The following is a 22,972-nucleotide window of genomic DNA, read 5'->3' as shown; positions in this document are numbered from 1 at the left end:
GATCACTTTTTAATTGGCCTTGGCAGTGTCAGGTTCATAACTGTACAGCTGATGGTAGCATTCTGTTGGAAGGAGTTCAGGAATACAGTGCATTTGGTATTCAGTGTAAATAGGTTTCTCATTTTGCTCAGCTGTGTATCACTCTGAGTTTGGTAAATAGGATTCAGACCATGCTTCTGAACAGTTCAGAAGAAAAACCCAAATGCTTTGTGTTTCTTGATTTCATGTGAGATTTTTTTAAAATGGCAGAATAATTTATTTTTATTTATTTACAAAATTTATAACCCTCCCTTTGCCCTCATCAGTGACAGCAAGGCGGTTTAACATTCATACAAAACATTCATATTAAAAGCACATGTTAAAACCAAACAAAAATATATCATTAAAACAATTAAAACCAAGCTAAAGTACACATAAAACATAAAAACAACAACAGAAACATAAGGCAGGAAAGAGGGAGCTCTGAGGCATGCCAGAAAAAACAAAACAAAAACATTTTCGCCTGGTGGCAGAAAGTGGCAGTGAAGGGGAGAGACAATCCTTTCTGGTGAGAAGGTTCCAGAGTTTGGTGCTGTGATGTAGGAGGTCCTCTCCTGGCTTGCCAAGTAGCTAATCTCAGAAGATGGGGCACCTGAACTGGGGCTTCAGAAAATGACTGCAGTGGTCAAGTAGGTTCATAAAGGTGGTTCTTCAGATATGCTGGACCCAAGCCATAATTATGAGACTGAGAGCTACAAAAATTACATTTCAAGCAAGGATTTCCTGGTGGGAATGGGGCAAATTATCTGTAATCCTGCAGGTGTTACTGACTAACCCAGGATGAAGTGACTCAGGAGCACAAAGGCGGATTCCGCACAGACCAAAAACAATGGAGTGCAGTAGGCATCAATGGCAATGCAGCTGTCCTAGGGCATTCACATGGCTGGGGGTCCCATGGACAGCATGAAAATCGGCGGGGCGGCAGGGCCTTCGCACAGAGGAGTGGTGGTGGGGGTTTTTGTTGACCATCCATTCCTGTGTAGCTACAAGTGAGTCTTTTCAAAAACAAGTGAGTCTTTTCAAAAACGCTGTTCTGCAACCGGCACTGAACAAACGGCCAGGCAGGAGGTGTTCCTGCTTCGGCCACACTTGCATGTGTTTTTTAAAAATTTCCGACTCACTTCCGTGTAGCCATGCAGGTGCATAGGGTCATATCTGGGCCTTGCAGGATGTCAGCGTGGCTGTGGGGGTTCACCTGACATCCTGCAAGGCCCAGATATGACCCTATGCACCTGCATGGCTACACGGAAGTGAGTCGGAAATTTTTAAAAAACACATGCAAGTGTGGCCGAAGCAGGAACACCTCCTGCCTGGCCGTTTGTTCAGTGCCGGTTGCAGAACAGCGTTTTTGAAAAGACTCACTTGTTTAGCAAGTCAGATATACACCAGTTTGGGGAAAATAGGCGGTTTTGGCTTCACTTCAGCAGTGGTAGCTGTGCAAAGTCCTCCGCCAAAATGGAGTTTTTACCATCCTCACACTTCTGCTTTTGGCCCGTGCAGAATCCGCCCATGAGGTTGCTTACAGAAGCAATTTACTAGTTGAAAGGAAAGTTGGCCTTATAGAATCCCTTTGACTTGTGATGCTCCTGATCTTCTTGTAAGTTATTCGTTAAATTGATGTTCCTGGGGAGTTCTCATATTTCAAGTCAGAAGTTTGGGCAGTTTCTCTGATTGCAGCGGAATATGAATGGGAAAACTTGTTTCATTCCCAGAAAATATATACAAGTTACTCATTTAGCAGTCCCATAGACACCAATAGATTTCTGTGCCTACTTGACGCTAGAGCTGTGATGTCTTCCTCTGCATTAATACTTCTGACTTTAATTAGCATGCCTTCTCCTTTTGGTGGCTGAAAGTTTTGGCAGCTTGTCCCACACATGCTTGGAATGTGAAAGTCAAATCCTGCTATTGCTCCACTGTGGCCATTTTACATGATCTAACAGACTCCAATGTTAGCTGTGTAGTTAAGTACGCAGTCTACACCATTATAATAAGAAGCTGGTAAGATGGGACAGCGGTTGAAGACAGGGGGAAGAAACTCAATTCCTGTCAATATTGAAGGAAAATGGGACAGAAAACAATTAGAAAAGGGGTGGAGTTTCCTCAGTCAGACATTATCTCATTTTTGTGTGCAGTATTGGAGGAATACATAATAGTTGTTTCATTTTCTGTGGCTGCTGTGCAGCAGCATCTCACTCAAAAGGCATATTCTTAATACAAGCCTTGCAAGCTCATGGCTGCCAGGCTGCCTATATTAGATTTGTAGAATAAAGTCCCAACATCAAAGGCACACACGTAGTCAACACTGACTTTCTCAGAAAACTTTATAGAGAAATTGCTTCTTGTAGCATGTAGCAGGTGCTGTTTATCTGGCTGCAATCTCCATCACTTTGAATATAATTTTCAAAGATGAGCAATCCAGTATACAGAACATCACTTACACTTCAATCCATTGCAGAGTTTGCCCATTGCTTTCAATGGGTTTAGACTAGAGAAGTGATGCTCACAGTGGCTGGGGATCCACATGTGGTCATGTGACTTGTCTCATGAGGATCTTCTGAACACAGTTCCTTAATGTGGCAACTGCCCCATGTTTCTGGAAAGTGGGCAAGGTCTCTGCTTGGATGGGTTTGTGCTTAACAGGTCATTTTCACCTTGAAAAAGACACTGGTAGAGCAACAGGTAAGCCTTTCTGAGGTGCAGACCTTATGTTCAGGATTTGGTTTCATTTGTTGATGGTAAATTGTGAATATGGCTGTCTATGAGCTACAAAGTGAGTATCACTGGATAGAGTAACTCTACCATGGCCTGTAAAGGAAACATCAAGGACAAGAAAGGAAAGGAACTAATTGACCATCCTAGTATCAAGGAAAGGTGGAAAGAATACACAGAAGAGTTATATTCTTGCAGGCATAAATCCAAACCAACACATGAGGCAGGCAACCTGGATTTAGAGCCACCGATCCTGAAGTCATTAAGGCAATAAAGCAACTAGCTAAAAACAAAGCACCTGGCATAGACAATATCCCGGCAGAGTTAATACAACCCATACCAGTTAAAACCATCATGGCCCTGTGCCAGGCACTGTGTCACCACATCTGATCAAGCTGATACAGTCGCTCTACACCAACCAGGAAGCCACAGTGAGAATGGCACATGGGGACACAGACTGGTTCCAAATTGGCAAAGGTGTCCGACAGGGCTGCATTCTCTCACCCTACTTGTTCAACCTCTATGCCGAAGTGATCATGCGAAAATTGGAGCTAGAAGACTCAAAAAGAGAAGTGAAAATTGGCGGCAGAAACATCAACAATCTTCGTTATGCAGATGATGCAACACTGCTTGCAGAGACTGAGAGCGATCTGAGACAGTTGATAGTGAAAATCAAAACTGAAAGCGAAAAAAATGGGCCTCCATCTCAATATGAAGAAAACAAACATCATGACGACAGCTAGCATATATCAGTCCCAAATTAGCATTGACAATGAGGACATTGAGTGCGTCCAAGACTTCATCTTCTTAGGCTCAAAAATTGACTGTAATGGAGAAGTAACTCCTGAGATAAAGTGGAGAATAGCATTAGGACGTAGCGCAATGCTGAGCATGGATAAAATTTGGAAAAGTAGAGACATCAGCATCAAAACCAAGCACAGGCTAGTCCAAGCCATCATCTTCCCCATAACCATGTATGGGTGTGAAAGCTGGACTATAAAGAAAGCTGACAGAAGAAGAATAGAAGCTTTCGAGTTGTGGTGTTGGCGAAAACTACTGCTCGTACCATGGACAGCTAGGGTGACAAATGCAGAAGTATTGAGCCTCATAAAACCAGATACCTCACTAGAAGGGAAGATAATCAGGCTCAGACTTACATACTTTGGTCATGTGATGCGATCAAATTCACTAGAAAAATCTATGATGCTCGGACTTGTCAATGGCGGGAGAAGACCTGGACGCCAAAGAACACGATGGCTAGATGCCATAAAAGCTGATACAGGCATGAGCGTCAACCAGCTGAAGGAAGCAGTACTTAATAGAAAAATGTGGAAAGAGCTTGCATATCGGGTCGCCAAGGGTCGAGAACGACTGAATGGATAACATCAATTGGGCTGCAATCCAAAATCAAATAAAATGGAATTTACTTCTGAGCAGACCTTGGATTGCTCCCTTGGACATCTTTGTACTTGAACTGGAAAATCTAAAATACAGTACTATAAGTGCTTGAATACTAGCAGAAAAGTATTACATTTCTCCTTATTTTACACTAGTAGCTATAAGCACAACTGGAGATTTCTAAGCAAACAGAGAACTTTGGAGGTATAGACAATCTTAATATGCCATCCTATAGAATCACCCAGAGGAGGGAAGGCAGCATGGTACAGCCCAATCTCCTCAAATCCTGGAACCTTAGCAGGGTCAGTACTTGGAACAGAGACCCCAAAGAAAGACTGCAGAAGAATACATGGCAAACAATTTCTGCTTTATCACTTGCCTTAAATGCCCCTTGCTGCTGTTGTCATAAGTTGGTTGCAATTTGACAGCACTTTACACATGCACATATAATCACCCAGAGAGTTTCTTCAGGGAAGACGGCAGCTTTAATTTATACTCCAGGAAAACAGCAATGCTGTGATCCTCACAAATGATATATTTGAACATGGAACTTCTCATTTTCTATCAAATTGAATACCCATATGCTCATATTGATGACTTGCTTGCAATTTAAAATTAACAGCCTTTTCGAAGTACTTGTGACTGCACAATTCATTACATCTGTCATTACATAGGCAGTCAATTATTAGCTGATCTGCTCTCAGAATTTACTGAATTGCTGAGATAAGTAAGAACAGTAGTTTTCTCAGCCTTCTAGTGTAATTTGGAAAGCTAAGAAACCTATAAATCCCTCCATCTCCTGTAGGGGATCACAAAAAGGAAGATTGGGAAGAGCTGATCACAGGAAAGCTGGGGTATATCCTTTCTTTATATAGCCATCCCCCATATATCCCTACTTGTGGCTGAGAAAAGAAGTGATTGGAGATGGAGCATCTGTGTGTGTGTGTGCGTATGCATATATGCAAGATCCATTTTGCATGTAAATGAGTATTTTCAAGTGTTTTACAAAATGCTCAGAAAAATACAAGTGGTTTTGGACTGAGCATGGAGTCACTCATTCATCTTTACTGCGAATCTGGAAAAGATGATTTTAATAAGTAGTAAAGGTGACAAAAATAGTCTGCCAGCAGCCATAAGGCATGCATGCAAACTGACTACCCATCCATGGAACTATCTTTGAACAAACACAGGTAATTGCCACAGGCAAATTTCTCCTTGATACCTTGTTATTCAAATCTTTCACTTGTGTTTAGAAAAAAGATGAGAGAAATGCCTGATATATATATGACATGCCTATTATCATTTCCTGCTATATTGTGTTGAATCCTTCCTGAGATGTTTATCTGATTTGTGAACCTCAGACTTATTTGTTTATCTGATTTGTGAACCTCAGACTTATTATTCCATAGTGCAAGAAAGGTCTCTGGAACCATATTAGTGTAGGATATTTGACAACTGTTCAATCCTTACCAATGAGTAATGTAACTAAAGAATAAACCTGAGTTTGATTTTAATTTATGCAATTGTCCCAGTGCCACAGCCACTACATTTCTGATGAACAGAAGGGTGGATTTTCTTGATGTGGGCAAATGTCAACTTTTCCCTCTAATTTGCTGTGAATCCGAACCTGAACAAGTGCGCCATGCCTTCCTTGGGTTCTTTTTCCCCCTCCTTCCCCTCTTTTCCCTGGCCACAGAGCATTACGTTCCTCCCTTTCTCTGCTCATTCTCCACCCCTTCTGCTGCTGGCTCCATCAATTCCCTCTGTCAAAAAAACAGCCAAGGTTTTTGCCACCCAGCTTGCATGGATTTTTGAGAGTAAGTGAGCACACAGCAGACCAAATAATTTTTTTAAAGTTTTATATTTCAAAAAGGAAAATTAAAAAATCAACATGAAAAGTCCTTCAGCAGGAATAATAACATCTGCATAAATAGCAGAAGATTAGCTGTGACATAAGACAGAATAAAACACTCACAAATATTTAAATATTAGCATAGTCCTTGAAATCTATTTAGCTTTGGCCTCAGTTTCTTCCAGCAAGCATAGGTTGAAGAAAAGATACAGCACTTCAGGTAGGTTCAGAATAAAATAGAATAGCAAATCCTTCCAGCCCCATATAGGTTTTTTTATAAGGATTCATCAATCATGGTTAGGTGAATCTAATTCAACAAATTAGAGCCCAATTTGAGTGGAACATTTCAAAGCCAAGCTTCTGGTCATACTTACACATCAGCCAATTAATGACTTGGGTCAGCCTGGCACAAATAATCACAATATCCCTTTAATGTTTTGAGAAACTGAGACAGGTAGCTAAAACTCCCTGCTCGTTCTCACATCAACCAAGTGAAACAAGATCTAATCAGGATAGGGCCTCCTAATTAAAGGAGACAGAAAAAATTTCACAGGCCTGTTTTGAAAAATGATTCTTTTTCACAGCCTGAGCAACTTGACTGAAGTTCTGACAGTGATTGAATTTCTTGGTACCCTCCTAGCATTCACCATTTGGCTTTTGCTAAGATTTGGTCAGGTTTATGGATTCCTCTCCTCCCCCACCTTTGGAAAGGTAGATTCCAGCTTTTCACAGAGGGGGGAGTGAGCAAGGTGCCTGTTGACTGGTTGTTCCAGATAGCCTTTAGGATAAAGTTACTGAGTATGTAATAGAAAACACTCAAGATAGTAGAACCTAGAGGATTTGATACAGTGGTGGGATCCAAAAATTTTAGTAACAGGTTCCCATGGTGCCATTCAAACTGTGGCGTAGCGCCAATGGGGAGTGGTGGGGCACGACGGGGGCATGGCCGGGCATTCCGGGGGCCGGGCCATTCCTGGGCAGGGCTGTGGCAAGGACGCAGCCGCTGCACTGGTCCTTGGGTGGGAAACAAATGCACGCAAGCGCAAGGTGCCACACACGCCAGTGCAACTCCTGCTAGACTGCTTCAAGTTCTGCGCGCTACTGCTGAGAGGAGGGGCATAACTAAGGCAAAAATCACGTGGCAAAATCACCAATTAGTAACCCCCTCTCGGCACACTCAAATAATTAGTAACCTACTCTCGGGAACCTGTGAGAACCTGCTGGATCCCACCTCTGATTTGATACCAAAATCCCACTTTCCAAAGGAACAGTTGACACAGAAGAAGGACTTGGGACACTAGCGAGGGGGAACTCTGATGAAGCACATAAGAATGGCATCAGCATGGAAGTCTGCCAAACATTGCAAGCTGGGAAAGAACTAATAACCTTTTTTCTAAGCTTTCCAAGGAGATTGTAAGCCCCTTTGAGTCTCCTACAGGAGAGAAAGGGGGGATATAAATCCAAACTCTTCTTCTTCTTGAGTGAAAATCTCCAAATATTTTCCAAATATTTTCCATACTCCAAATATTCTCCAAATATTTTCCATGCTCACTGCATCCTGGGCTATACAATGCTCCTCTTCGTGCTTCCAGAAGAGTTGTGCTTGGTTGCTCCCACATTTATTATTTGTTTGTTTTATTTTATTGCACTTATTCAACCTATCCCTGATAATAGCCAGGCTCATGGCAACTTACAATGTTTAAAACAATATATTAAAATACATCTCCACAATAAAATTAAAGTAACAAAAATCCAGAATACATTAAGATGGTGAATGTTATATGAGCAACATCCATGGTCTCCCTTCCTTCCATTTCCTACATCTGGTTGGCCTCAGTCTAGAAGGAGGTGGCTTCCCTCTGTATTCTCCCCTGCTTACCCAGATTGGCAGCAGCTCTACAGAATCTCCAGTAGAGGACTTTCACACCATGTATTATTTGATCTTTAACTGGAGTGGAGGATTGAATCTGGGACCTTCTGCATGCACAGCACAGGTTTTTCCACTGAGCCACAGCCCCTCCACATTAGCAATGCTGGTAATAATAGGTAATGCTGATATAAATACAGGAAGAGTGTGTGCTCCATCTGACTCATCTCAGGACTCTAAGAGCTGGCCCTTCCTTGACACAGTTTAAGAAATTTTGTGACATCTCTGAAGCAGGTTTCCTTGGGCAGCAATTCCTATTTGGAAATAATACCTGAGTAAATAATTTACATTTACTCTGCTGCATCTACTTTTTCAAGGTTTACCTTTTCAATTAGGAGTTGGTGAGATATATTTCTTGTTTTATAAAATAGAGAGGGGTTTCTCCCCCTGCCCTTGGTGTCTGAAAAATGAAATAATGCTAACCAACAGAGATAAAGTTCTGATGATGAATTGCTGAGATTGGTTTGGAGTCTGAAAATTCCAGCTTCCTTGATTATAAAATGCCAATGAGGCAGATAAGTCGCTTGCCTTTAATTAATAATTCATCAACATTGCAAAGGGGAAAATATGAAGTAAGCTATGATTTTTCATGTAGAAATCTCCTTAGATAGCAATCAAAAAACCCAACACCTCCCCCCTTCTCCATAGGAAATGATGGCATCTAGGAGGCAAGACATATTTTTGCTGTGAATCAAGAATTTAAGGATTCAAATTGCATTGCTTGAACAGTTTCTGGATTCCTATAATTAGCGTATGTTCTGCCAGGAGAAATTCTGTGTCATTAGTGCCAGATTTTCTAACTTTCCTATTCTGCAATCTTTAGTTCTGGCAGCACTGTATGAGTCAGGGTGATACTGACACTGGGACTGTGAACCTCAGACTTATTATTCCATAGTGCAAGAAAGGTCACTGGAACCATATTAAGGTAGGATATTTGACAACTGTCAATCCCTACCAATGAGTAATGTAACTAAAGAAGCATCTGCCAAGCACTGAGGTTGTAAAGCCATTCACAGGACTCACTGAAATGACTGGTGGTTCGGTGGAAATGAGCCACTGTGACCACAGTCATATTCCTGTTAGCTGTCTCACACAATCTTAAAATATGTAGGAGACTGGATCAAATTTCACAAGCTTCCTTGTTCAGTTCAATTTTACTTTCCTGTTGTGAGAAACAAACCTGAAACACCTCTTTTGATTTCCTCGTTCTGAATCTCTCCTGTTTCTATGGCTCAAGGTCTGTGTCAGAGTCTGTGGCTCAGTGGTAGAGCATCTACTTTGCATGCAGAAGGTCCCAGATTGAATCCTTAGCATCGCCAGTTAAAAGAATCAAGCATTAGGTGATCTGAAAGACTTCTAACTGAAATCCTGGAGAACTCTTGACAAAGTAGACAAAACTGACCAAAGATTCAGTACAAGGCAACACTATGTATTCATGCATTTTCCAATGTTACTTGCATAATAGCTGCATATCAATGGTCATCAAATGGCATGAATAAATGGAATACAAATGCCAAATGAGGGGCAGCAAGAAGACCAAAGAAACATCCATTTGAGTAGTGAAAGTCAGGTAGACCAAAACTAATGATCATGACATAATCCAGAATAAAAACGAAACAAATATTGCCCTATCACCTCATCCCTAGAATAAGAGTCTATTTTACAATGAACACATGAGCAACTTGCTTGTCCATGTTTACACTGCTTGTGATAGAGAGCTAATGTATGTTCACTTTACAAATTAATGTAGATACCAGTACTAATAAATAAATGAAAACACAGAAACAGAGGGAGACCCCTACTGTGGAACAAACTGCCTTGGGGTAAGCACAACACACATATTAGGCCTTCTAGCTGATGTTGCCTTGGTTTTTATGAGGACATCTAAAAGCAGCTATACATTTGATATGACACAATAAGTGCTAGATAATTCAGCATCATCTTTTAAAAAATGAGCGTTCTTCTTAGGCAGGCACTTTTTCTGCTAAGTTCTGCTTCCTCTCTCGTGTTTTATGGGGACTGACAGACAGAAAATTAAGCGTCCGTGCATAAGAGTGTCCCTAAATCCTGTCAAGAATGTTGTTGGTTGGTGCCAGTTCAGCAATGGGCAGTATGAGCTAAGAGCCATTGCACACCGGCATCAAAGTTCACTGAGGCATTAATCGTTTCTGAAGGTTTTTCATTAAAGCTATTATGTGCTAGCTGGCACCTTCAGGCAAGCTACATAATTCTGTGGAGTAAATTCAAAGTCTTACCAAATGCTCCCTGTGACACAGCAGCTTCTGTTGGGATAACGGGTTTTTCTTTCATTCAGACTGCCTGCTTTACACATTTACAAACCAGGCTGACCAGAGAGCTTTAGCTATTTCCCTTTCACTACAGCAAACTGGCTTTATATCCATGTAAAAGTAAATCACCAGGCTCCATGTACCAAAAAAGATCATACTATAAAAGCTTTACCTAAAATTTAATTATTGGTGGATGTTTATACCAATTAGGTTCATCATAGAAGTAACAAGGGCCGAACATGCCGAAATTGCCCCTCTGTTGGCACGGGGAATGCCCCGATGCAATCAGGAGCTTTGCACAGCCCCCGGTGCTGCAGCATGGCTGCCATGTTTCTGCCCCGGAATTACAATGGCTTTGCTCTGCGAATTTCCTGAACCGCAAAGGTTGAGGTCCTTTTGAAATGCCCCTTTGTTGCTCTGGAGGCTTTCACTGTTGTGCAAAACTGTAGCAGAAATGGGGCCAGTTTTCCTGCCTTGCTGCTTTGGCCCGCCCCACCAATGGACAGGCGCTCAGAAGCTACACCCTCCCCCCTTGCAGTGAGAAAAAACAGAGGGAGAAACCTTGTTTTTTAGAAAGGAGATAGAAACCTTGGACAGAAAAGCGGCGCGCCGCGAATGGGAGGGCGATGATTCTCTCGCACATGCAAGGATTTTAGATTTACATTTTAGTCGGGGGTGTGGAGGACAGTGATCCCGTCGCACACACAAGGATTTTAGATGGGGGGATGGGCAAGGGTGCTGATTCTCAGCACCTTTTCTGAGTTCAGAGTCATGTAAAACTAAAATAGTGAAAGTGAGTGGGGGGAATGGGGCAAGGTTCTGTCAATCCAAATGCAGGAAATAGCGGCTGCCCGCACATGCATGAAAGAGACAATGGAAGAGCCCGTGGTGCTTAAGCAGTGCTTATGGGAAAACCTGGCCTTATGGGGAACCATTTGGGGCTTCCTGCACTGGCCCTGATTCAAGCGAAGGAAAGAGCTGGGCAGCAGTGGAGAGCTACAAGTAGGTACACTCCCCAGCTAAGCCACGGAGCATTTAGAAAGTGCAAAATCAGTCAAGGTTATCCTCCAGTCATGCCATGCAAGATTTTTTGCACTGAGACTTTTCTCACCCAGTTATGCCCTTGTGTGTAAATTCCTCATTTTGAAAGACAAAACCTGGGCAAAACCTGGTAAGTAAAACTGACTCTTTTCTGAATAATTATAGCAACATATGCTTTTTAAAAAGAAAGATTTTCCTTACCAGAATGAGAGACCAATGCATTGCTAGTATATTGCTTTGCTTTCCCTCCCTTAATCCTTATTAGGACACACCATGCTCAGCTTGATTAGTCATATTATTCACTGGCAGGGGTGAGCATACAGTTTTTGTTTCTGGTTAATGTTCCTTTCTTTAAAAAAAACTTGGTTGGGTTTTGTTGTTATTAAAGCTATTAGTTATTCACAGTTTGTTTTCTGTTTCCACTGGTTTCAGTGGGAAACACATTTCTGGCTAAAAGTGTGATCCTTTTCAGATATTACAGGCCATACAGCATGAGACCAGCAAACACACCTAGATCCTCCTGATTTGGGCAGTTGCCATGCTGTTTGAAATGGGCAACACGATTTACAAAGTCCGTACACAAGAATCAAAACCCTGAAAAATCAAGGTTTGTGTGTTATTTTACAGAGGCCATGGAGGCACACAAAATCTACATATTGCTTCTTCCTGGCAGCATGGCAAGAACAATATTGGGAGGATCACTGGTGAGGCACACTCCATATGACCCATTATGCACGAGGACTCTGCCTCACGGCAAAGATGAATTTTCATCAGGCAAGATTTCTTGTACAGACATGTTTCCCTGAGCCCCACTTTCCCTTTCTAGTTTTCCTGCACCAAGCGACACCACTTTAAGCACAACTTTAATGTTCTTCACCGCCAGAGCAATAGAATTTTTCCAGAGAGCACAGATTTGTCCTGAACATATTTCTTCCACCCACAATCAGCCTACCTTGTTTCACCCTCCTACTCCCCCCCACTCCCGTGTATGCCTCTCTCCTCCCTCCTTCACTGGAGCTACCATATTCCTCCTCCTTCCCCCTCCTTCTGCCTCAATTGCTTCCCCCCCAACTATTTTATGCCCCTGACCTCCCCAGAAAGGATTGGGGATCAGAAGAGTGTGCAAAAAGGCAGATCACACTGTTTTCAGCAGTCTGTGTCCTGCCATCACTGCCCTACCCTTCCCAGCCGCCAGAGGATGGAAACAAAGCAGGCGTAGAGTCTGTGCAAGTCAATACTAGCTACAGCACAATGTCGATATATCAATATGAAGAAAACAGATAAACTTATTGCAAAACCCACACCTTTCTATTACATTGCTAAACATGGTTTTTTCATTCAAAATGGTGGATCAGCCATTTCTTTCACCATCACATTTCTATTGGCCATTGGATGTCTGGATGATCACATTGGGGAAAAGGGCATTCACCACATGGTGCAAAGTTCAATAATGCTATGCCAAACTGGGTATATTGCAATTTCGCTATTAATTTTTTTAGAAGAAGTACTCATTCTCACTGCAATAAGATCTCCATGCATAATGGGTCTAAATGTGTGATTGGTAGTTTCCAAGAATGCATAATTATATCTCAAAAGCACTGTTCTCCTGATCTAATTGGGATGAAATTCCCAGGGATTGAACCTCTTACCCAAGTGATGCTTCCTGCCAAATTCAGTTACAACAATGCATCCCTGTTTTATTTGTCTATTTTCTTTAGCTTTCTCCCCCATTGGAACTCAAAGCAACTTTCCTCTATTTTCTTCTCCAATTTATTTTCATAACAATCATACAAGGTAGGGTTAGGCTGAATCTGAAAGTGTGTGACTGGTGAAGGTCACCCAACAAGCTTCCATGGCAGAGTGGGGATTTGAACCACGATCTCTTAAATCTAGTCTGACAAGCTAACCATGGGGGGTGGGAGCTGGCCTGCGTCTACGCCACACTTGTGTATGCAACTAAGGTTCTTAACTGTGCAGTAATCACAGGGGAGGTGATTGGCAGCTCAGGAGAGCATGGCAAATAGGGAACAATTAATATATGAATAATATTTGAAGTGTAACTGGGCATCACATTTATCAGGAATATGGGGCCAGGTATGCAGGGATCAGAGGATGTTGAGATGTAGTTTGCCAGCCTTTTTACCCTGCTCAGCATGTGAGTTGTTCCTCCAGAACTCTTGTGTGTCTACAGACATATGCATCTATTCAGGTTTTTAGCATGGCATTAGGAGGGGTCTCTTTTTCAAAGTAGGTGGAAAATGTGGGCGATGGGAATGAAAACTTGGCCTTTTCTGGCCAGTGCTCCAGTGTTTTCAGTATTTTTTTCCTAGTGCATCTGATTTCTAGTATTTGTACCAAGTCAGAAGAATAATGCTTCAAACAACACAATGTAGTGAGATAAGTAGGGTTGCCAACCTCCAGTTTGTGACTGGAATTCTCCCACTATTACATCTGCTCTCCAGACAACAGAGATCCTTTCACATGGAGGAAATGGCTGCTTTGAAGGGGGACTCTATGGTATTATACACCTCTCAAGTCCTTCCCCCAGTGATGTACTGCTAATGGGGACATGGGGTATACCATGTCCCTGGGTGCACACCATTTCGTCATGTGGGGGTGCTGGATGCCAGCCAGGCCCCGCGCCCGGCCTCTCTCATGGCGTGGCAACCCGGCTGGCTCCTGGCACCCTCAAAATCTCCAGGTATTTTGCAAACCAGAGCTAGCACCATATAGATGGAGAAGTCAGGATTTAGTTTCCCGCATTAGTGGATCTGTTTTTATTTTAAAAGATGCAATTTTACACATTAACAGGTACTTCTGAATTTCCCTCTCATGTTAGTCAGATTAAGCTAAGCAGTTTTAAAATATTGTCTATCTTTTCTTTTTACCAGAGCTAATAGCAGGTGGGATATTTTTTAACCATGAAATGGCACAGGGAGTATGTTACTCCCAACCCAGCACTAATGCAAATTGGGGCTCTTTGTGGATGCTTTTTTGGGAAAATTAAAGCTGTTGAGTGTATCTTGACAAGATATATAGAACGAGATCTTACCAAACTGGTTATGTTGGCACTGTGGAATACATTCAAGGCTAAGTATTCAGTGGTATGAAATACAAGTATAATTAGAGCTGAATTGTTAGTGCTATCAAGTTATAATGAATTATTCAGATAGTATCATCAATGTCCATGGTACTTTACAAGATTAAATAAAGAGAGCCTTGCTGAGAACATGTGATGTGATGTAAATGCTAAACAAAGGATAAGAAAGGGAGTGGTAGAACAGATAAAGCATGAATGTGATAAAGTGCAATTATGTACAATTTTTAAACAAACAGAATTACAACCTGCAATCATCCAAAATTATAGTGTGACACTGGGAGAGAACAGAGTGGATGATCCTCAGTATGCCTGTGAGAACGTACATGAGCTTACTAAGATATGCCAAAGTGACTCAGGAAAGTGGGCTGTTCTTCATATTGTGGGAGAAGGCAAAGAAGCTTCTAGAGGAAGTCTCCTGTTCTTAGAGACAAACTGAGGTCAAGTTTGCATATGCAGCAGAATAAGGTAGTAGAATGCTTGGGGCTATGGAGAGGACTGTTCCATTTCAGAATGATGGTGGAGTCATATTTTTAGTGTTCTTTCAGCCTGAAACTCTGCAAATAAGAAAACAGCCCACTGGGGTAAAAGCTCTACCCTAACCCTTTACTTGCTAATTTTGCATTTACAGGCAATTGTCAATGCAGGGGAATTTTTAAAAATATAATCCCTCCCCTCTAAATTGAAGGAGCACAGTCCATTCCAACACTTCACCCTCTATCACGCCATTGTCACCTCATTCTGCTGTTCATATAGACCAGACAGGTCAACCATGTCATGTGAGCTGGTTCTTCAGGATCCTTGTGTGTCTTTAAACAAATAGTGCTGCAGCGTACAGTGTACATCACCAGAGAATACAGGGAGAGGCATGTTTACCCTTCTTTTCCCAGAACGGTGCTGCCAAAACAAATTGTCGTTAAATAGATAAGAGTTCCGAATGGATACCAGGTACCGGTGGCCACTAGCAGGGGATGTGGGAATAGAGCTGCTTTGGGGAAATTTCTGGGGATTTAAGGATGGACCTCAGTGGGATACAATTTCATAGAGTCCACCCCAAAGCATTCATTTTATCCAGAGGGAACTAATCTCTGCAGACTGGAGATGAACTGTAGTTCTGGGGGAATCCCCAGATCCCATGGGTGGGCTGGCATGCCAAGATCTCCAGTATCTAATTTGGTTTGAATTCCAGAACACAATTGATTCTTCCATCTAGAGTAATTTCTGCATGGCACAATTACACTGGGGTAGAACCAGGATTGTACATACCTGGGCTATTTTATCCTGGTTTCTGCCTCTGCACGGCTCCCTGCTTCTTCCCAGGAGCCGGGGTACGGCCAGGAGGTAATACTCCAGTTTGTTCTGTGCGGACTGGGTCTTTTGTATTTACCCCACAAGCGTATCCACGCATGCACGTACATACCCAAGGTGTTTACAATGGGAAGAAGTAGCAAGGTGGGAAAAATAACCTAAAAGCAGCACATATATTTTGCAACGCAAGTCATAAAATATTGCACTGTGGAGCTCCATGTATGTATCCTGTCCCATGCAAATGCTTCCTTCTTGTTGGAGCTCAGTCCAACAGCTGTGGGTTTATTTGCTAGGGAAATCAGTTCTGAGTTAACAGCCCCATCATGCTTTAGGTGATTTGAATATGGGTTTACAAAAGACAGGGGGAGTGGGAGGATGTGGCAAGGTGGAAATATACTGGGTCTGCTCCCATGGTGTTTACACGGCAGTGGGGTCACCCTGGTATCTCTGAAAAGAATCACCAATTTGGCGATTTTTGAACATCCCAGGGTAAGGGAAATATCACAAGGCAGCACCAGGGCAGGCCCACGTTAGCACCAGGAGCCATGCAGAATTCATGGCTGCACAGGGATATTTTTCTCACTCACCTCAGGATAGTTTGACTGTGCAGAAACGGCTAGGAGTGCTATCATAATTTCTCTGGATTCAAGTAGAATCTGGGGCCATCCTGACTCACCTAGGGGCTATGTTTGCAGTACAGAGTGAGAGAGGGACATGGCAAGAGCTCTTCCAGCTGGCAATAATTGGTGAAGTTGGCTCAAGGGGTGCACACAACGTCAGACAGATGTCACTTGAAGGTGGGTGCCATCCCTGCCTGCTTGCCTGCCCAGCCATTGCAGCCATGTTGCCCGTGCACCTCACCTTGCTTGCTCTGCAAGCCATCTTGTCATTTCAGTGCTGCTCAGCCACTGGCGGAACCATGCCTACCTCACACCAAGCTTAGTTTTGAGAAGAGGCTACCACTGCCCTGAGCCAGCTCAACCAGCCAGCAAGAAGACCAACTTCCAGGCCAGGTGCCTGAGGGGCTTGCCAACAGCATGTGCAGGGTTGCTTCTCATAGGGGTTATTTTTCCTAGATTCACCCCTGGCCTTTGTAGGTGTGCCCATTTTTACCATCATACTTGGTCCAGGAGGAGGAACAATCCAATCTCTTCATAAATGGTCAAATTCTATAATAAACCTGTTTTTGCAGCTATTAAAACAAGAATATTCCATTGGCATGAACTTCACTGAGAGCTGGGGAATTAATGTGCTTCCTGCAGTATCTTCTTACATACCAAATAGGCTGTGGTCCATGAGATATCAATGCAGTACTTATTCGAAATATAATTGGCATCTCATTTCTTTTTTTTTCCTTTTCAGGTGAAATGATAAGAAATATTTTAAAACTACACTTTGATCAAACCTTAATAAAGCCACTGAAGTCTAAACAAAATTGCTTAGGGCCAGATGCAGCATTTAGCCAAATCATTGCTGGCCAGAGTCTGTGGTTGGACCTTTGCTATGGTGTGCCTTTCTCAGCCACATTTGTCTTGTGCTTAGTTTTGCATATTTTAAGGAAGTATCTGTGCTGTATTAATACCAGGAGGTGCTCCCAGGAAGATATTTCCATTGTATTGCAGAAGATTTTCTTATGCTGCCTATGCACAGAGAAGTTTGCACATTAGAATGACCGCAAGATAAATATATTCCAGATGCTTCTACCTTGTGCTAACTTGGGTAGTAAACTGGTCTTGCATGCACCTTATGATGGATAGTTTTGCTTTCAGTTCACTGATCAAGATGATACCATATTTTGTGAACTGTCTGTATTACACTGACTTTTATAGAAGTTGTTGAATAGTCGTGTAATTAATGAACCTGTGTGTATAAGCCTGTGCAAATCTGATTAGTCCCTTTTGTTTTCTTCAAGACTAATTTGGCCACACAGCTTCCGCTACTGATGTCCATATCATCTACAAATGTCCATTGGTTACTCCTTCAGATTGCTGAGTTTCTGTCATTGTTCACATTGATATTTATTCTTCCAGAGTGTGCTCTGTGGATTGGTTGTGGGGGAGAAACGAATTCCTTGCGAGTGCCACTAATACTAATGTACAGATATTTTAAGAACATAAGAACTAGCCTGCTGGATCAGACCAGAGTCCATCTAGTCCAGCACTCTGCTACTCGCAGTGGTCAACATTTTCTACCCCATGCATAATTTTATAGACTTCAATCATATCCCTCCTCAGACGTCTCCTCTCCAAACTAAAGAGTCCCAAACGCTGCAGCCTCTCCTCATAAGGTGCTCCAGTCCCTCAATCATCCTCGTTGCCCTTCTCTGCACTTTTTCTATCTCTTCGATATCCTTTTTGAGATGTGGCGACCAGAACTGAACACAGTACTCCAAGTGCGGTCGCACCACGGCTTTATATTTTCCCTGCAATTACAAATTACAGTCATATACATTCGACAGAGGCAAGCATTTTTGCATTCCAAAAACATTTGTAAAGGAAGCTAGAGGGGGAATAGGACTGATTTTTCATGTAAGCCAAGTTCTTATGAGGCTGTATTCTGATATGGAGAATGCTGGGAAACTTTCCAGGGTTTAGCTCTCCATATTCCAAAGTGGTGTCTTTGCTATGCCGAGAATGCAATTAGTCAAGTCTCTCAGGGACCTCCCCTTGTTTATCTTGTGCAGTCTTATACATTATTAAATAAGACAACAAAACCCATTCTCTTATTGAGCCCCAGGCTGTGGTGTAGATGAAGAGGTTTTGCTTCTTAAACTGGTTTTTTATTTGGGGCTAGTGGAAGAGAGGAACAACTGATGCAAGTTTTCAGCCATGCAGGGACCCATCAATGTCTATCTTTTCATTCTTAGCTAGTTCCTGAATCAGCTAATAAACTCTGGGGGGCCCAGCTGTTTAACTGTGCAGTTAGAATGCATGTTATGTGTCTGAAGGTTTTGAAAGGCTGGAGCAGAGCTTAATCTGACAAGAGGAAATTATGGTATCTCATTTCTGCAAGTGACAAAAAAAGTCATTCAAGGCACAATCATCCCCTGAGTGCATTTGGAATCTGGGCAGAGTGCAAGGGTGAGCTCTATTGTGAGTGCAAGGATTATGACAACCAGCATTGAAAGATCACATGGCTAAAGTCAAGTAGTTCTGCCTAACCTCCATGCCATCTTGCTGTAGAAATGCAGCAGTTTGGGTTTTACATTAGGCAGGATGGAAAATTAAGTTCACACCAAGTTTTACGTCCTGCTCTCCAGTCCTCAATGTTAATGTTTTAATGATTCTAGATCCAAAGGGAAATCTATGATAAAATGGAATAATCTTGGTAGAAAGGACTTGTATTGAAAGGCAATGCACATTTCAAGGATTATGTTCATAGCAGTTCTAATGAAGAACAGATGCTAATTGCTGAGGAAATCTCATGCAAACTCACTTCACTAATAAGGATAAATTTGGAGTGGTTACTGTTATATATTGCTACTGGGGAAAGAGTATTTTTCATGTTCAAGAAAGCAGAAAGCTGTTGGCATGAGTCAAATCCATGAACTGTTCAAACTATTCTAACAGAATTATTCATATTTGTAGTTTGAAACATAAGTAACAAAAGGATTCACATGTCAGATCATTACGTCAGCCTTGGTGTACAGGTTTTGTGACAGTTGGATCAAACCTTACCTTTTCAAAGTTAATGTGTAATAAAGACCATGAGATTAACTAGTTTGTCTTCTTATTTATTTAGACTTTTTTACCCTATCCCAAAGAAATAGGTAGAGCAGACACACACTACATTAATATCACCTCTGAACAATCCTGGAAGGCAAGGAAAACTAAGAGCTAATAAGATACATGCATGTACCTCACCTGAGTTCTTTAGGTTTGATCACTATAGAGTTGATGAATGTGTGAACTGACTCAAAAAGTCTACTGAATTGAGGTTGTGTGAGGAGAAACTAGAGTCTTTTCCGGAGTATTTACATCTGTGATGACACATTCAAGCATGCCAGGTAACATGATGTTATAGTAATCAAGTGAAAAAATGCATGACCCAATTATGAGATGATATGATGTGGCTGTGAAGAAGGTCTTTGACATGGTCTGGCTAAAGTCATAAACTATGAGACTCTTGCCCCATAGAAAAGCTATAAAACTGTTTATGTTTCTACCATGGAAATTAGATTTTCCAGGGCCACATTCTAAAACCCAGCTGCCAGACCAAGAAGATTGATCTGGCACCCAAAAGGAGACAAAAGGCCATATAACTCAGATCACAGGGATTGGAGGGAGATTCTGATTCAGCCTTCAGACCAGTAAGGAACATACTGAAACTTTATCTTGGAATCCAAGTCATTTTTCTGTTGCTGTTTTTTTCATTTTTCCTTTATGTTCTTTCCTTTTAATAACATATTTGAAAAGCCAGCAGTTTCAGAGTATCTGGATTTGAATAACCCTGTTTTCTCAGTAAAGTTGCAAAGAAGAGGGCGGCTCACACCCCCTCTTTCTTTCACAATGGCCATGATCACCCAGTTAATTTCATGATTAATCCTAATCCAAAGCCAGCATTTTTGCCACTGTACTAGACTTTGGTCTAGTAGTCCATAAATGAAACAGAATGCAGAGAGCAGAATGATGTTTGCATGTACTGTCACCAAAGGAGCAGCAGTGGTTAAGAGCTCGTGTATCTAATCTGGAGGAACCCGGTTTGATTCCCCGCTCTGCCGCCTGAGATGTGGAGGCTTATCTGGGGAATTCAGATTAGCCTGTACGCTCCCACACATGCCAGCTGGGTAACCTTGGGCTAGTCACAGCTTCTTGGAGCTCTCTCAGCCCCACCTACCTCACAGGGTGTTTGTTGTGAGGGGGGAAGGGCAAGGGAGGAAGTTGTAAGCTCCCTTTGCAGTCTCCTGCAAGGAGAAGAGGGGGATATAAATCCAAACTCTTCTTCTTCTTCTTCTTCTTCTTCTTCTTCTTCTTCTTCTTCTTCTTCTTCTTCTTCTTCTTCTTCTTCTTCTTCTTCTTCTTCTTCTTCTTCTTCTTCTTCTTCTTCTTCTTCTTCTGGGGGCAAATAACACTGATGCTGTTTCAGGTTGGGAAAATGGTGTGTGGGTGGGAGGCAGGGATCCAGTGGTGGGATCCAAACAGTTTAATAACAGGTTCCGATGGTGGTGGAATTCAAACAGTGGCGCCGCCACACACACACACCTCCAGTCCCTATTGGGTAGGGTTATGCTAAGATACTGCTGGATCTAGAATTACATGATTGGAGATTTGGATGGCATGCTATTTATGGTATGACAACAGTAAGGAAAATAAGGATTTTAATAAGCAGTACTTTAGACATGTCATTCTGAGAATATGGAATAAACTTAAACCTAGACTATGTCAAAAACACTTACTGCTTTAACCTCAAAAAGCACTGTTTAGATGAGAACAGGTGGATAATGTATTGTGATATTCTACATTTTTTCACAAAGAAATTGTAAATTGAAATCAAGAGAACAGTTATCAACAGAAGGGGGAAATTCCCCTTTTTAAATGCACAGCTACTAGAAAGATTCAAAACAGACAAAACAGACACAAAGAGAGTACTTGACAATTTGAAAACTTAACTATTAGAACAAAGAGCTGTCTCTATATACTCCAGCCTTTCAGAAACTGCCAGATATGGTAAATTAGTGTACATTTGTATGCTAGTTTTAGCTGGCCCAAAATATATAAATCAAATAAAAAATGTCAAAATTTGTAGTGAAAGAGATATAGGATTTAGAAGCAACAGAACATTTTTAGGCTTTAAAAATTCCTCTTTTGGGAAAAAATGCTGTTTCTCTGACATTTTCTATGTATGGTTATCAGTTACCGTTTTTACAGTTTCATAAATAGGGCATTTGAAATGGAATGGACACTATTTTGGACAGCTCTGTGCCAGTGACATGAAATCCAAGATGGACTATATCTTCTGGACTTACTCCCAAGTTCCAACTTCCACAAGGTCCAACTTCCACAGAAACCTTGTTCATGTATCACAGTGAACACACTGTATGTGCATGTGTACATTTGTAAGAAAGAGCCAATGTGTGCTCACTTTTTAAATGAAACTGGGGACCATTACCTGAAAAATTGTGTAGTTTCAATTACACATTCAGCTATACATGCATTCACTGTAACATGAGAATTATTGAACAAATGTATAAAGAAAAACCAAACGTTCACAGTCCATGGATTGTACGAGCCTTCACTGTAACTTGTGAACAAACCTGTATTGATTTAGTGTAGAGGAATACAGGTTGTACACATGCAGTTCTTACGAAGCAATCAGAGTACAAATTACATGGAGAGAACATATATATGTTCAGCTTGTTCACATGTACACTCTGCTCAAGTGCCCAGTCAACAGGAGGGGTTAAAAAAGAGGCCCAGTTGCCATGATCCTGTTTTTCTCTCTGCACACTGATTTCCTATTGATTTTATGTAATCTGTGCAGGGCTTCTGTTCTTGTCCTTCTGGGTTTCTCACAGACATTCTTTTCTTTTCTCCTTCCCTTTCTTGCTTTCCTACCTTTTTCTGACATCTCTTCCCCACTCTCTGCTCAATCCTATTCACCACTGTCACCTTCTCCTGCCCTCTAGAGCTTTCCATCAGCCTCCTTGCAGTGATAGTTATTGTATGTGGACTGGCCCTGGTGGCAGTTTTTCTCTTTCTCTTTTGGAAGCTGTGCTGGGTGCCCTGGAGGAATAAGGCCATTTCAACTCACACCCCCACCTCCCAGTTTTCGGCAGAACACGAGAAAGAAACCATGGCTGACAAGCTAAAGGACACAGGCACCCTTGGTTTCTTGGAAGCAGCTGTGAAAATCAGTCACACATCACCAGATATTCCAGCAGAGGTCCAGATGTCCATGAAAGACCACCTCATGAGGCGCACACGAATGCAGAGGCAAACAACAGAACCTGCATCTTCCACCAGGTGAGTGCTAAGTAATCCTTTAGTTGCTGTCTATTGGATTAGACAATTCAGGCATTTTTTCTCAGATGTGAAAGATGGAGGTGGCCTCTAGAGTTAGAGACAAGGGATCATGATGGTACTGCCTACCTAGGTACTGCCTACCTAGCCAGCTATACTCTACTGCTATTTACTGATGAGAATCTGTCCCTTAGGCACAAGTACAGATACATTTTCTGAAACAACCCAATTTGAACATGATCATGACTTAGGGAGCACTGAAACAAAAACTTATATTATCCCTTCCATCCATTGATTAAGGTGTTATTAGGTGTCTTAGATTTCTTTTAGTAATTGTGAAATTGTGGAAAC

General features: G+C 41.9%; 1 protein-coding gene across 3 annotated transcripts in view; it reads left to right on the top strand.

Annotated features, from left to right (window-relative positions):
* Positions 1 to 22,972, top strand: part of SYT6 (synaptotagmin 6) — a 166,068-nt gene that overhangs the window by 55,353 nt on the left and 87,743 nt on the right. For 2 of the 3 annotated variants that reach the window (XM_048498131.1, XM_048498133.1), the window contains exon 2: positions 22,288 to 22,624. In XM_048498131.1, coding sequence (XP_048354088.1) covers positions 22,288 to 22,624 — 337 coding nt within the window. The remainder of the gene's footprint in view (positions 1 to 22,287; positions 22,625 to 22,972) is intronic. The other variant, XM_048498132.1, reaches the window with a different exon arrangement.

The sequence above is a fragment of the Sphaerodactylus townsendi genome, linkage group LG05 (assembly GCF_021028975.2).
Source record: "Sphaerodactylus townsendi isolate TG3544 linkage group LG05, MPM_Stown_v2.3, whole genome shotgun sequence".
In the NCBI taxonomy this organism is placed as follows: Eukaryota; Metazoa; Chordata; class Lepidosauria; order Squamata; family Sphaerodactylidae; genus Sphaerodactylus; species Sphaerodactylus townsendi.
This window is presented reverse-complemented; position numbering and strand designations above follow the sequence as displayed.